The sequence below is a fragment of the Corella eumyota genome, chromosome 7 (genome assembly GCF_963082875.1).
Source record: "Corella eumyota chromosome 7, kaCorEumy4.1, whole genome shotgun sequence".
In the NCBI taxonomy this organism is placed as follows: Eukaryota; Metazoa; Chordata; class Ascidiacea; order Phlebobranchia; family Corellidae; genus Corella; species Corella eumyota.
The window spans coordinates 5,500,451-5,515,434 of NC_137496.1; the positions used below are offsets into that span (position 1 = coordinate 5,500,451).

Consider the following 14,984-nt stretch of genomic DNA (forward strand, 5'->3'; position numbering starts at 1 on the left):
GCTTGGCGACCCCGTAAAACGCCAAGCCCTTTTTGCCAGCCTTTCTCAGACCCAAAATTCCATAATACTACTGCAGGAAACTCACTCCCACCACCATCTTGAACAGCTCTGGTCCAACGAATGGAAGGCTGGCAAATCCTTTTTCTCCTCCTCCCCCACATCTACCATCGCTCGTGGGGGCGTTGCAATTCTAATAAACACAAATAATTTAATAGCCAAAAACGTTAATCTTACTCCAGACGGCCGCACAATAAGTATCGATATAGATACGTATACCCACACCTTTCACATAGTCAACATTTATGCACCTTGCTCCGGTCATTACAAAAACTTGACTGAAAATACCAACTATTTTAACTCTATCTTTCACCTGGTTTCATCGCAATACCCCACAATTGTAGCTGGTGATTTTAATAACATTGAAAACTTCAAACTCGATCTCAACCCACCAATTATCAACAAAACTAACAATCATTCGTTCTTTCGATTTTGCGAAACCCTTTCTATAGCTGATGCATTAAGGAAACTCCAACCAAAAATAAAACAATATACGTATACCAGTTTAACCAGTCAATCAAGAATAGATAGAATATATACATCAAACCAAATTAAAACAATATCCCACAACATAATACCATGCTGCCTTTCCGACCATGATTTTGTCACAGCAGATCTAACTCTCAGCTCAGCACAAAAAACAAACAAGGGCCAAGGCACTTGGCGAAATAACATCAAAATCTATCTGGACCCATCTTTTACACATTACATATCACATACCATACCACACCTGAACGACAACACAACAGAAATAACAAATACGTGGACTAAAATTAAGAGTTTTATAAAAAATGCCAATATCAAATTCGCCAAAAAGCACTCAAATAATTTTACCGATATGAGAAATAAACTAGAACTACAACTTGAAGAGGCAAAATTAAACTTACAAGGAAATCTAAATCAACAATTGACCCAGAAATATTTCAACCTTAAAAAACAACTGTACAATTTACACAGATCTCATACCAAAAACAAAATTCTGCAAACAATACTTTCCACAACATATACCAACGCCCCGGACAGCTACATATATTCCCTTTTGAAATCAAAAACCGAGCCCACGGAAATCCTCGAACTATACGACGACCATCTTCTGCCCGTTACAAAAACCCGTGAACTCCTAGACATAACTTTCAACTACTATAAAAATATTTACAAGCCACCAACTTTAGTTAACACCCACCCCTTTTTTAACCAACAATTTCCACAATTAACAACAGACCAATCAGATCTCTTAACCAAGCCGATAACAAAAGCAGAAATTCTGACAACAATTAAAAGCCTTACTAAAAACAAAGCCCCAGGCCCTGATGGTCTTTCTAACGAATTGTTTATCTCCCAACAGGAAGCCTTGCTTCCACCTCTGCTAAAACTGTTCAACCATTTTCTTGAAACTGGATTAATCCCAGCAAATTTCAAAACTGGAAAAATTACCCTTATTCACAAAAAAAGCTCCAAATCTGAGATAAAAAATTACCGCCCCATCTCTTTACTAAATTCAGACCTTAAATTGTTTAACAAAATATTAGCCAACCGGATAAAACTCATAACACCATTTTTACTCAGTGGAACCCAATTTGCTCAACCAGGCCTCTCAGTTGTAGGTGCAAGCCTGCTACTGAGAGACATCTACCATAAATTGTCTTACAATAAAGTAACAGGCTACATGCTTTCACTCGACTTTGCCAAGGCTTTCGACTCCATCAGTCATTCTTTCCTGTCGCAAACTCTACAACACTTCAATTTTCCTCAAAAATTCATTAAACTAATCGACACTTTACACTCAGACATTTTCTCCACTATATACATAAATAAACATCCAACATCCCCCGTCCCGATTCGAAACGGTGTCAGACAAGGATGTCCCCTAAGCCTACACTTGTTTACTCTTGCTCTAGAACCGCTACTCCTGTACATGCAACATCAACAAGATGTCATCGGAGTACGACTTACAAGCCGACATACCATCAAAACGGTCGCGTATGCCGACGACATAACCCTGACCCTTACCACCCCCCGGTCCATCCACGCTGCCCTATCAACTCTTCAACTTTTCTCAAATGCCTCCGGACTGAAACTCAATCACGAAAAAACCAAAGCACTGCTTATCAACCCACCCACTGCTGTAATAAACCTACCTCAAAATATCACTTGGACTAATTCTGTAATAACTCCACTTAACATCCCAATTGGAAAACCTAAATTTATAACGCAACATTGGAACCACATATGCCAAAAGATATCCGACGAAGAAAAATGTCTAAGAAAAATATTTTCGACACTAGACCACAAAGCTGTACTTTCCAAAACAAAGCTCCTGCCACATATTATAAATTTTGCATCAGTCTACCCAATGCCAAAAACAAAACAAATCACCATCTCCAACATAATCTTAAGATACGCCCTTAAAAATCAAAATCAATTACAGCTGGAAACCCTGGCACTTACTCGAACTAACGGGGGCTACAATTTCCCCAATATAAGGCTTTACTCGGACCTTTTCTTTCTCAAACCAATATTCTCCCACTTTAATTTTCGTAAAAACAGTACTCCTCCATCTCCGCAAGACTTAACAATCGAATATAATATCGGACTCCTCCTCTCCAAAACGTATGAAATGCCTTACCTAAATTCGATTCCACACGCCGACATACTTACACCACTTTATAAACACTACATCGACATCATTAACAATTACAAATTAACCCCAAAGCACCTCCAATTAAACTCAATCTCAAAACTTTACAAAACCCTGAACAACCAACCTAAACAAGACAACACCACTGTATGGCCGAACATACACAATAACATTCTCTCAAACAACCTAAAAACTATAAATTATAAAATTACTCAAAATGTACTTTCCACCAGATCAACTTTCTTACCCAATCTCCTAGACAATAATTCAAACTGCCCTCTCTGCAATACAAACGCATATGAAACGTCAATCCACTTACTCCACAAATGCAACAAAATTTCTCCCCTGCTCACTTATACCAACAACATTTTTACAAAACTCACTGGACATGACCATAACATATTTCAAAATTCCGACCATATGAACTTAAGCCCACCTTCAACAATTTCAATAGTAAACCTAGACCAATACGTACTACTAATATCAACACTCCACCATAAAATTTGGCAATACAGGAATAAAATAGTCTATGAAAAACATACCTTCTCACAAAAAAAATTAATCGCTTCCTATATTCAATCCATACAATCCAGACTCCACTTTGAAACAAATAAGCCATACCCGATATACATTAGCCAAATAGCCGAATTAGTACAAGTAATACAGACAACAGAACACCACTACCACACAGCAATAACCTAAAAATTAACGTACATAACACTGCCAAAATAAACCTATTTTCTCCTTACTAATCCTTTCAATGTTTTCAATTTTTTACTTTAACTATATGCATGTAAACGCCGTGAACATTTACTATTGTTATTTTGAACTTTAATGTATTTCTCCATTTTCATCACCCGTACTCCTTGTTATTTTCCTTTTTGTTTTTTTTGTTATGAATTACGCGCAATATTCTTTATTTGTATCACCCTTATGTAATGCAAATAAACAAAAAATACAACATGACAGCCCAACAGCAACAGCAACAGTCCGCCGGCAAAGCCAAGAAGACGCCGAAGGCCGCGCCGCCGGCGCACCCCACCTACCGGGTCATGGTCGCCGCCGCCGTGGCCGCGACCAAGAACAAACGCGGCACGTCTCGCCAGGCCATCGTCAGCTACATACGGAGCAACTACGACGTAAAGGACGGCACGGCCAGCCGCAACGTCACCGCCGCCGTCAAGCGAATGACCGCCGACAAGACTCTCGCGCAGACCAAGGGCACGGGCGCGTCCGGCTCTTTCAAGCTTCCCGTCGCCGAGAAGAAGAAGAAGCCCGCCGCCGCCGCCGCCGCCGCTAAAAAGCCGGCCGCCGCCGCAGCAGCGAAGAAGAAGAAGCCCGCGGCCGGCCAGAAGAAGACCGGCACGCCGTCCAAAAACAAGCGGGAGACGGCCAAGAAGTCGGCGCCCGCCGCCTCGAAGAAGGCCACGCCGAAAAAGGCAGCCAAGAAGCCCGCCGCGAAAAAGGCCACGACGGCGGCCAAGAAGCTCGCGGCCGCCAAGCCGAAGCCGAAGAAGCCCGCCGTGAAGAAGGTCGCCGCGAAAAAGTCGACGACGGCGAAAAAGGCCAGCAAGAAGTAGCCGGCGCGGCGTTGCGCCCGTCTGGCGCGCCCTCACACAACGGCTCTTTTCAGGGCCACCCGTTGTTTCAGTCGAGAGAGATTCCCGGGGTCGGGGTAATTACGAAGCCGGCAGGTGGCCGGGCGGCGTCGCTCGCGATCGACCGCCCTTCGACGTTCGGCGCCCCGCGGCGAAGCACGAAACGAGCGGGGTGCGCGCGCTGCACGCCGATTGGTCGCGGCGGTGAAAATGCGCCAAAGCGCGCTTTCGCGTTTCGCTCGCGTCCGACTCGGCCCGTATAAAGGCGCGCGCCGGCCGAAGTCGAGCACATTCTTCAGCGGACAGCGAAGCAGCAACAACAACTCACTCACTTATCAGCAACATGTCAGGACGAGGCAAAGGCGGAAAAGGCTTGGGAAAGGGGGGCGCGAAACGACATCGCAAGGTTCTGCGCGACAACATCCAGGGTATCACGAAGCCCGCGATCAGGCGTCTCGCTCGACGGGGCGGCGTCAAACGAATCTCCGGCCTTATCTACGAAGAGACTCGCGGCGTGCTCAAGGTCTTTCTCGAGAACGTGATTCGCGACGCGGTCACCTACACCGAACATGCAAAACGGAAGACCGTAACCGCGCTCGACGTCGTCTACGCTTTGAAGCGCCAAGGGCGAACGCTGTACGGCTTCGGCGGTTAGGCGGCGGGCCACGCAGGCGACAGCAACACAATCGGCCCTTTTCAGGGCCACCCGTTTAACGCAAGAGAGAGTTACTTAGACCGGCACGCCGCGCGATGTTTTTTTCGCCGCCGAATCGACTCGCCTTCCCGGCCTCGCTCGGCGCCGTTTCATTGGCGCTCAGCGGAGCGCGCTCATTGGCCGCGCGCCGGCGCGCCAATTCTTCGACCAACGGCAAGCGACGCAGTGGCAGTATAAAAGGCGCTTCGAACCGAGCGACGACATCAGTTTCAGTGGAACGTCGTCGCAGTAAACAAGCAGACCAAGCAAAAAGCAAAGAAATGGCAAGAACCAAGCAGACAGCTCGAAAGTCGACAGGAGGCAAGGCGCCTCGCAAGCAGCTCGCCACCAAGGCCGCCCGCAAAAGTGCGCCGGCCACGGGCGGCGTCAAGAAGCCCCACCGTTATCGACCGGGGACAGTCGCGCTGCGCGAGATCAGGCGTTACCAGAAGTCGACCGAGCTGCTCATTCGCAAGCTGCCCTTCCAGCGACTCGTGCGCGAAATCGCGCAGGACTTCAAGACCGACCTCCGCTTTCAGGGCAGCGCCGTGATGGCCCTGCAGGAGGCCAGCGAAGCTTACCTCGTCGGTCTGTTCGAGGACACCAACTTGTGCGCGATCCACGCCAAGCGCGTGACCATCATGCCGAAAGACATCCAGCTGGCCAGGCGAATTCGAGGCGAGAGGGCCTAGGCGAACGCAGCAGCGTGCCGCACCACACAAACGGCTCTTTTCAGAGCCACCCGTTCAACAAGAAAGAGTTCCGAGTAACGTCGGCCGGCGCCGCGCGATTGGCCGACCGGCCGTGCGACGTTCTTTTGCCGCCGAAGCGACCCGCGCTCTCGGCCTCGTTTCGAGAAAGCTAGCCGGTCGGGCAAAAGAGGGAAACCCCCCACTGGCTGCGACAGGCAAGAGAGAAAGAGGCGCGCCGATCGGCCAGCGCGACGTTCTTTTGCCGCCGAAGCGACTCGCGCTCTCGGCCTCGTTTCGAGAAAGCTAGCAGGTCGCGAAAAAAGAGGGAAACCCCCCACTGGCTGCGACACAGCGAGGAGCGGCGGTTGGTTCGCGCACGTGTGTTTGCCGAAAATTGGCAACGAGGGCGCGGCGCAAAATGACGACGAAAACATTCGAAGTCCGGGCATCTCTCTGCAATTCTGTTCGGGTGGCTCTGAAAAGAGCCGTTTCGAGTTTTTTCGTTCGCGCCGTCGTCGTTGCTCAGGCCTTCTTCGAGGTCTTTTTGGGCAAAAGCACGGCCTGGATGTTGGGCAGCACGCCGCCCTGAGCGATCGTGACGCCGCCGAGCAGCTTGTTGAGTTCCTCGTCGTTGCGAATGGCCAGCTGCAAGTGGCGCGGGATGATTCGGGTTTTCTTGTTGTCTCGCGCGGCGTTGCCGGCCAATTCCAACACCTCGGCGCTCAAGTACTCGAGCACGGCGGCCATGTAGACAGGCGCGCCGGCGCCGACGCGCTCCGAGTAGTGACCCTGGCGGAGAAGTCGATGCACGCGGCCGACGGGGAACTGCAGGCCCGCGCGCGACGAGCGGCTCTTCGGCTTTGCCTCCGGCGTTTCCTTTACCTCGTCCTGACATGTTGATTCGTAGTTGCGGTTGGTGCTTCAAAGTAAGACTGTGAGGCCGTCGCCGCTCGAGTCGCTTTATATATGCTGCAGTTTTGCGCGCGCCGACCGGTCGTCGACCAATCGCGCGGCGCGCGCCGCAACTCGCTCGACTGCGATTGGTGCCCGTTTCGATGGCCAATTTGCATAAGGGAAAGCCCCCCGTTGTTTCGTATGCGCTGCAGTTAGCGCGCGCGTCGACCAATCGCGTGGCGAGCGCCGCAACTCGCTAGACTGCGATTGGCGCCCGTTTCGATGGCCAATTTGCATAAGGGAAAGCCCCCCGTGGCGAAGGCGGCGGAACGCCGATTGGCCGTTGCCGAGTCGCTCGAACGGCTCGCGCGCCTGCGATTGGCCGGCGCTTCGAGTGCTCATTTGCATAGCGGCGGCTTTAAAAGCGAGCGCGCCGACCAGCCGCCACACTCAGCTCGCAAACCCACCACAACCGCGACAACACGATGGCAGCATCAAAAGGCACGAAGAAGGCAGTCAAGAAGGCCGCGCCGGCCGAAAACAAAAAGAAGCGACGCGCCCGCCGAAAGGAGAGCTTCAGCATCTACATTTACAAGGTGCTCAAGCAGGTGCACCCCGACACCGGCATCTCCAGCAAGGCGATGAGCATCATGAACTCGTTCGTGAACGACATCTTCGAGCGAATCGCGTCCGAGGGCTCGCGCCTGGCAACCTACAACAAGCGGCACACGATCAGCAGCCGCGAAATCCAGACCGCCGTGCGACTGCTCTTGCCCGGCGAACTGGCCAAGCACGCCGTGTCGGAGGGCACCAAGGCCGTGACCAAATACACCAGCTCGAAGTAGTTTTTCGACGACGACGAAAAAAAAAACAGCGAAACGGCTCTTTTCAGAGCCACCCCTCGTGCTCGAAAGAGAAAAGCCACCACGCCCGTTCGCGGGCCCCATCGAAAAACACGTTTATTAATATTTTTATTATCAGACAAAGTTGTTGTTGTTGTTGTTCGCTCGTTCGCAAATAGCGGCGAGAAGATCGAAATTTCGCTCGGGCCCCGGTCGCTCGAGTGCTTTCGGCGGCCGCGCGAGCTCGCAAAACGACGGGACGGCTACGCCCCACGACGGCCAGACCTGCGCCCTTGGGCGCGCCGCGGTTCCTGCGAGGCGCCAAGGCGACGAAAGGCGGCGGCGCGGGCCCGTCGCTCGCCGAACGGGCCAAACGAGGCGAGCAAACTCGCCAAAACGCGGCCCGGCAGCGTTTTGCCGAGGTTCGGCGACCGACCGCGAGCGAAGCTCGGCCACCACGCGCACGGCGACGCGACGGGGGGCTGCGGCGGCCGAAGACGCTCGTTTCGAGCCGCTGCCGAGCTCCGTCCGAGGTCGCGCGGCCGCGCCGCAGCAAGAAACGTGCTCGCGCCTTAGCACAGATTCGCCAGCAAAAGCCGCCGCCAGGCCGATCGCTCCGTTCGCGTCGTTTCGTTTCGGTTCGACAGCGAGCTATTTATAACGCGTCATAGCAGTGGCCGGGCTTTCATAGCGAAAAGCGAAATCGAACGAAGACCAACCAACATGACAGCCCAACAGCAACAGCAACAGTCCGCCGGCAAAGCCAAGAAGACGCCGAAGGCCGCGCCGCCGGCGCACCCCACCTACCGGGTCATGGTCGCCGCCGCCGTGGCCGCGACCAAGAACAAACGCGGCACGTCTCGCCAGGCCATCGTCAGCTACATACGGAGCAACTACGACGTAAAGGACGGCACGGCCAGCCGCAACGTCACCGCCGCCGTCAAGCGAATGACCGCCGACAAGACTCTCGCGCAGACCAAGGGCACGGGCGCGTCCGGCTCTTTCAAGCTTCCCGTCGCCGAGAAGAAGAAGAAGCCCGCCGCCGCCGCCGCCGCCGCTAAAAAGCCGGCCGCCGCCGCAGCAGCGAAGAAGAAGAAGCCCGCGGCCGGCCAGAAGAAGACCGGCACGCCGTCCAAAAACAAGCGGGCCGCGGCCAAGAAGTCGGCGCCCGCCGCCTCGAAGAAGGCCACGCCGAAAAAGGCAGCCAAGAAGCCCGCCGCGAAAAAGGCCACGACGGCGGCCAAGAAGCTCGCGGCCGCCAAGCCGAAGCCGAAGAAGCCCGCCGTGAAGAAGGTCGCCGCGAAAAAGTCGACGACGGCGAAAAAGGCCAGCAAGAAGTAGCCGGCGCGGCGTTGCGCCCGTCTGGCGCGCCCTCACACAACGGCTCTTTTCAGGGCCACCCGTTGTTTCAGTCGAGAGAGATTCCCGGGGTCGGGGTAATTACGAAGCCGGCAGGTGGCCGGGCGGCGTCGCTCGCGATCGACCGCCCTTCGACGTTCGGCGCCCCGCGGCGAAGCACGAAACGAGCGGGGTGCGCGCGCTGCACGCCGATTGGTCGCGGCGGTGAAAATGCGCCAAAGCGCGCTTTCGCGTTTCGCTCGCGTCCGACTCGGCCCGTATAAAGGCGCGCGCCGGCCGAAGTCGAGCACATTCTTCAGCGGACAGCGAAGCAGCAACAACAACTCACTCACTTATCAGCAACATGTCAGGACGAGGCAAAGGCGGAAAAGGCTTGGGAAAGGGGGGCGCGAAACGACATCGCAAGGTTCTGCGCGACAACATCCAGGGTATCACGAAGCCCGCGATCAGGCGTCTCGCTCGACGGGGCGGCGTCAAACGAATCTCCGGCCTTATCTACGAAGAGACTCGCGGCGTGCTCAAGGTCTTTCTCGAGAACGTGATTCGCGACGCGGTCACCTACACCGAACATGCAAAACGGAAGACCGTAACCGCGCTCGACGTCGTCTACGCTTTGAAGCGCCAAGGGCGAACGGGCGAACGCTGTACGGCTTCGGCGGTTAGGCGGCGGGCCACGCAGGCGACAGCAACACAATCGGCCCTTTTCAGGGCCACCCGTTTAACGCAAGAGAGAGTTACTTAGACCGGCACGCCGGGCGATGTTTTTTTCGCCGCCGAATCGACTCGCCTTCCCGGCCTCGCTCGGCGCCGTTTCATTGGCGCTCAGCGGAGCGCGCTCATTGGCCGCGCGCCGGCGCGCCAATTCTTCGACCAACGGCAAGCGACGCAGTGGCAGTATAAAAGGCGCTTCGAACCGAGCGACGACATCAGTTTCAGTGGAACGTCGTCGCAGTAAACAAGCAGACCAAGCAAAAAGCAAAGAAATGGCAAGAACCAAGCAGACAGCTCGAAAGTCGACAGGAGGCAAGGCGCCTCGCAAGCAGCTCGCCACCAAGGCCGCCCGCAAAAGTGCGCCGGCCACGGGCGGCGTCAAGAAGCCCCACCGTTATCGACCGGGGACAGTCGCGCTGCGCGAGATCAGGCGTTACCAGAAGTCGACCGAGCTGCTCATTCGCAAGCTGCCCTTCCAGCGACTCGTGCGCGAAATCGCGCAGGACTTCAAGACCGATCTCCGCTTTCAGGGCAGCGCCGTGATGGCCCTGCAGGAGGCCAGCGAAGCTTACCTCGTCGGTCTGTTCGAGGACACCAACTTGTGCGCGATCCACGCCAAGCGCGTGACCATCATGCCGAAAGACATCCAGCTGGCCAGGCGAATTCGAGGCGAGAGGGCCTAGGCGAACGCAGCAGCGTGCCGCACCACACAAACGGCTCTTTTCAGAGCCACCCGTTCAACAAGAAAGAGTTCCGAGTAACGTCGGCCGGCGCCGCGCGATCGGCCGTGCGACGTTCTTTTGCCGCCGAAGCGACCCGCGCTCTCGGCCTCGTTTCGAGAAAGCTAGCCGGTCGGGCAAAAGAGGGAAACCCCCCACTGGCTGCGACAGGCAAGAGAGAAAGAGGCGCGCCGATCGGCCAGCGCGACGTTCTTTTGCCGCCGAAGCGACTCGCGCTCTCGGCCTCGTTTCGAGAAAGCTAGCAGGTCGCGAAAAAAGAGGGAAACCCCCCACTGGCTGCGACACAGCGAGGAGCGGCGGTTGGTTCGCGCACGTGTGTTTGCCGAAAATTGGCAACGAGGGCGCGGCGCAAAATGACGACGAAAACATTCGAAGTCCGGGCATCTCTCTGCAATTCTGTTCGGGTGGCTCTGAAAAGAGCCGTTTCGAGTTTTTTCGTTCGCGCCGTCGTCGTTGCTCAGGCCTTCTTCGAGGTCTTTTTGGGCAAAAGCACGGCCTGGATGTTGGGCAGCACGCCGCCCTGAGCGATCGTGACGCCGCCGAGCAGCTTGTTGAGTTCCTCGTCGTTGCGAATGGCCAGCTGCAAGTGGCGCGGGATGATTCGGGTTTTCTTGTTGTCTCGCGCGGCGTTGCCGGCCAATTCCAACACCTCGGCGCTCAAGTACTCGAGCACGGCGACCATGTAGACAGGCGCGCCGGCGCCGACGCGCTCCGAGTAGTGACCCTGGCGGAGAAGTCGATGCACGCGGCCGACGGGGAACTGCAGGCCCGCGCGCGACGAGCGGCTCTTCGGCTTTGCCTTCGCTTTGCCTCCGGCGTTTCCTTTACCTCGTCCTGACATGTTGATTCGTAGTTGCGGTTGGTGCTTCAAAGTAAGACTGTGAGGCCGTCGCCGCTCGAGTCGCTTTATATATGCTGCAGTTTTGCGCGCGCCGACCGGTCGTCGACCAATCGCGCGGCGCGCGCCGCAACTCGCTCGACTGCGATTGGTGCCCGTTTCGATGGCCAATTTGCATAAGGGAAAGCCCCCCGTTGTTTCGTATGCGCTGCAGTTAGCGCGCGCGTCGACCAATCGCGTGGCGAGCGCCGCAACTCGCTAGACTGCGATTGGTGCCCGTTTCGATGGCCAATTTGCATAAGGGAAAGCCCCCCGTGGCGAAGGCGGCGGAACGCCGATTGGCCGTTGCCGAGTCGCTCGAACGGCTCGCGCGCCTGCGATTGGCCGGCGCTTCGAGTGCTCATTTGCATAGCGGCGGCTTTAAAAGCGAGCGCGCCGACCAGCCGCCACACTCAGCTCGCAAACCCACCACAACCGCGACAACACGATGGCAGCATCAAAATGCACGAAGAAGGCAGTCAAGAAGGCCGCGCCGGCCGAAAACAAAAAGAAGCGACGCGCCCGCCGAAAGGAGAGCTTCAGCATCTACATTTACAAGGTGCTCAAGCAGGTGCACCCCGACACCGGCATCTCCAGCAAGGCGATGAGCATCATGAACTCGTTCGTGAACGACATCTTCGAGCGAATCGCGTCCGAGGGCTCGCGCCTGGCAACCTACAACAAGCGGCACACGATCAGCAGCCGCGAAATCCAGACCGCCGTGCGACTGCTCTTGCCCGGCGAACTGGCCAAGCACGCCGTGTCGGAGGGCACCAAGGCCGTGACCAAATACACCAGCTCGAAGTAGTTTTTCGACGACGACGAAAAAAAAAACAGCGAAACGGCTCTTTTCAGAGCCACCCCTCGTGCTCGAAAGAGAAAAGCCACCACGCCCGTTCGCGGGCCCCATCGAAAAACACGTTTATTAATATTTTTATTATCAGACAAAGTTGTTGTTGTTGTTGTTGTTCGCTCGTTCGCAAATAGCGGCGAGAAGATCGAAATTTCGCTCGGGCCCCGGTCGCTCGAGTGCTTTCGGCGGCCGCGCGAGCTCGCAAAACGACGGGACGGCTACGCCCCACGACGGCCAGACCTGCGCCCTTGGGCGCGCCGCGGTTCCTGCGAGGCGCCAAGGCGACGAAAGGCGGCGGCGCGGGCCCGTCGCTCGCCGAACGGGCCGAACGAGGCGAGCAAACTCGCCAAAACGCGGCCCGGCAGCGTTTTGCCGAGGTTCGGCGACCGACCGCGAGCGAAGCTCGGCCACCACGCGCACGGCGACGCGACGGGGGGCTGCGGCGGCCGAAGACGCTCGTTTCGAGCCGCTGCCGAGCTCCGTCCGAGGTCGCGCGGCCGCGCCGCAGCAAGAAACGTGCTCGCGCCTTAGCACAGATTCGCCAGCAAAAGCCGCCGCCAGGCCGATCGCTCCGTTCGCGTCGTTTCGTTTCGGTTCGACAGCGAGCTATTTATAACGCGTCATAGCAGTGGCCGGGCTTTCGTGACAGCCCAACAGACGAAGAAAAGCAGCATATAATTAGATCGCGAAGTTCTGCCCGATTTTTGTCTGTCAGTCTTAGTTCAGTGAAAGTTAACAAAGAGTTCTACAGAATCTTTGGATTACTACTTAATTTCTGAAAAAAAACAAGCACCACAAATAGGAGTATATTTTTCTGAAGACCCCTCAACCCAGATTATACATCCCCACTGCCAAAATGGCGAAAAGAAACAGAAATGCTGCGAAAAACAACCAAGCAGTAGCAGATACCCTAAACACTTCACCGCTTAACCCAACTCCAACCCATACTCCAACTAGGCCTGTAATACCACCAAGAACAAAACATTCTCAAAAAACCTACGACAACCAAACCCAATACCACTACATCAACAATGAAACCCCTCCCCAAAAAATAATGAAGAAAACTATCCTTCAACATCAAAAACCGCCAACAATCAACCAACTTACGCCCAAATTACAACAAAACCTTCAACCGTTCCAAACCAAAACCAATTCGTCTGTGACCACGAAACAGATGTGTTGATAAAATTCACTGAAATGAGACCTCGAAATTGGCTTATCAACGAAATTAAAAACCTAAAATTTGAACCCACACATCTTGAAAGTCTATTCTGCAAATTCAACGGCCTAGCTATTATCACAATGAACAACAGGCAAAATGCTAAAAAACTGGAAGCCAATGTCAACAACTTAATTGATAATAAAACGTGGCAAAATGTCAGCTACTGCAAGCTCTGGAAACAGGACTTCGTACCCATAACGGTGCAAGATATACCAGGCCGATACACAGATGAACCGATTATAGAAATTTTTTTACAAACTTACAATCTGCCAGTTACAAAGGTGCATAGACAACGAGACCCAAACGGTATCCTTACAGGAAAACGTTTCTTTTATGTAAACGGTGACCTCCTAAAGCAAGTAAAAATCCCTACATTTTTCAAAATTCAAGGCTACCACTTTCCAGTTTACTATTTTGGACAAAGAACCCCAAAAGTACCACAAAATGCAGACACCCAACAACAAGCATCGAATAAAGTCAACACACCACAACAAAAAATCGTGAAAGAAAACAACAACCAACCCGTAAAACCACACCAAGCTGAGCAATCAATGATCAGCAGTGAATCTTCTCAAGCCTCCGGACCGCCGCCTAAACGACCACTCTTTCACCATTCTACACCATCTCACCAACTATCAACATCAAAACTAACAACCATAGACTCTTGTGTATTTATAACCGACGAAGAAAGAAGAACCATAGAACAATACCATCATGAACATAATCTCACATTAGAATGTTCAACCTCATCCGACGATCAAGACTCCACCCCGGAAGGACCCCAAGCAAACCAAACGGTACCTTTTTAACATTTCTCGTAACCTTAAACTTTAATATAATGATTTTTCTAATTTATATTGCTTTCATTCGTTTTATGTATAATATGCTTAACACCTGGAACCCACAGTTAAAACCAACCCATAATCGCAAAAATCAAACCAACGCTAAATTTCACAACCAAAGGCACAAAATAAACCCAATTTTACACAACAACAAATTACCAAAACCTTACCTACCTACTTTCCATAAATCGAAAATAATCTTTTTTAAATACACACCTGGATGACGTCGATGTTAAAAATTACCTCCTTGAACTGCAACGGGCTTGGCGACCCCGTAAAACGCCAAGCCCTTTTTGCCAGCCTTTCTCAGACCCAAAATTCCATAATACTACTGCAGGAAACTCACTCCCACCACCATCTTGAACAGCTCTGGTCCAACGAATGGAAGGCTGGCAAATCCTTTTTCTCCTCCTCCCCCACATCTACCATCGCTCGTGGGGGCGTTGCAATTCTAATAAACACAAATAATTTAATAGCCAAAAACGTTAATCTTACTCCAGACGGCCGCACAATAAGTATCGATATAGATACGTATACCCACACCTTTCACATAGTCAACATTTATGCACCTTGCTCCGGTCATTACAAAAACTTGACTGAAAATACCAACTATTTTAACTCTATCTTTCACCTGGTTTCATCGCAATACCCCACAATTGTAGCTGGTGATTTTAATAACATTGAAAACTTCAAACTCGATCTCAACCCACCAATTATCAACAAAACTAACAATCATTCGTTCTTTCGATTTTGCGAAACCCTTTCTATAGCTGATGCATTAAGGAAACTCCAACCAAAAATAAAACAATATACGTATACCAGTTTAACCAGTCAATCAAGAATAGATAGAATATATACATCAAACCAAATTAAAACAATATCCCACAACATAATACCATGCTGCCTTTCCGACCATGATTTTGTCACAGCAGATCTAACTCTCAGCTCAGCACAAAAAACAAACA

At 52.7% G+C, this 14,984-nt stretch overlaps 7 protein-coding genes across 7 annotated transcripts in view; all 7 read left to right on the forward strand.

The window, feature by feature from the left end:
- The window catches only part of LOC145760540 (poly [ADP-ribose] polymerase tankyrase-like), a 127,568-nt gene that overhangs the window by 48,347 nt on the left and 64,237 nt on the right, over window positions 1-14,984 (forward strand). The gene's annotated exons all lie outside the window — the stretch shown is intronic.
- LOC145759903 (histone H4) lies at window positions 4,636-4,948 on the forward strand. The gene has a single exon (XM_082573758.1). It carries the CDS (start codon window positions 4,637-4,639, stop codon window positions 4,946-4,948), a length of 312 nt encoding a protein of 103 aa, XP_082429884.1. The 5' UTR covers window position 4,636.
- Window positions 5,269-5,679, forward strand: LOC145759081 (histone H3). The gene has a single exon (XM_082572822.1). It carries the CDS (start codon window positions 5,269-5,271, stop codon window positions 5,677-5,679), a length of 411 nt encoding a protein of 136 aa, XP_082428948.1.
- On the forward strand, window positions 7,036-7,439 carry LOC145759902 (histone H2B.1-like). Its single transcript, XM_082573757.1, has one exon. The coding sequence runs from the start codon at window positions 7,059-7,061 to the stop codon at window positions 7,416-7,418; it is 360 nt and encodes a 119-aa protein (XP_082429883.1). The 5' UTR covers window positions 7,036-7,058; the 3' UTR covers window positions 7,419-7,439.
- LOC145759503 (uncharacterized) lies at window positions 8,139-8,756 on the forward strand. The gene has a single exon (XM_082573342.1). It carries the CDS (start codon window positions 8,139-8,141, stop codon window positions 8,754-8,756), a length of 618 nt encoding a protein of 205 aa, XP_082429468.1.
- LOC145759085 (histone H3) lies at window positions 9,758-10,168 on the forward strand. The gene has a single exon (XM_082572825.1). The coding sequence runs from the start codon at window positions 9,758-9,760 to the stop codon at window positions 10,166-10,168; it is 411 nt and encodes a 136-aa protein (XP_082428951.1).
- On the forward strand, window positions 11,551-11,910 carry LOC145759469 (histone H2B.1-like). The gene has a single exon (XM_082573306.1). It carries the CDS (start codon window positions 11,551-11,553, stop codon window positions 11,908-11,910), a length of 360 nt encoding a protein of 119 aa, XP_082429432.1.

Excerpts from the sequence above, each read along its gene's own strand:
- LOC145759503 (XM_082573342.1), top strand. The coding sequence starts at position 8,139 with ATGACAGCCCAACAGCAACAGCAACAGTCCGCCGGCAAAGCCAAGAAG.
- LOC145759469 (XM_082573306.1), top strand. The coding sequence starts at position 11,551 with ATGGCAGCATCAAAATGCACGAAGAAGGCAGTCAAGAAGGCCGCGCCG.
- LOC145759081 (XM_082572822.1), top strand. The coding sequence starts at position 5,269 with ATGGCAAGAACCAAGCAGACAGCTCGAAAGTCGACAGGAGGCAAGGCG.
- LOC145759903 (XM_082573758.1), top strand. The coding sequence starts at position 4,637 with ATGTCAGGACGAGGCAAAGGCGGAAAAGGCTTGGGAAAGGGGGGCGCG.
- LOC145759902 (XM_082573757.1), top strand. The coding sequence starts at position 7,059 with ATGGCAGCATCAAAAGGCACGAAGAAGGCAGTCAAGAAGGCCGCGCCG.
- LOC145759085 (XM_082572825.1), top strand. The coding sequence starts at position 9,758 with ATGGCAAGAACCAAGCAGACAGCTCGAAAGTCGACAGGAGGCAAGGCG.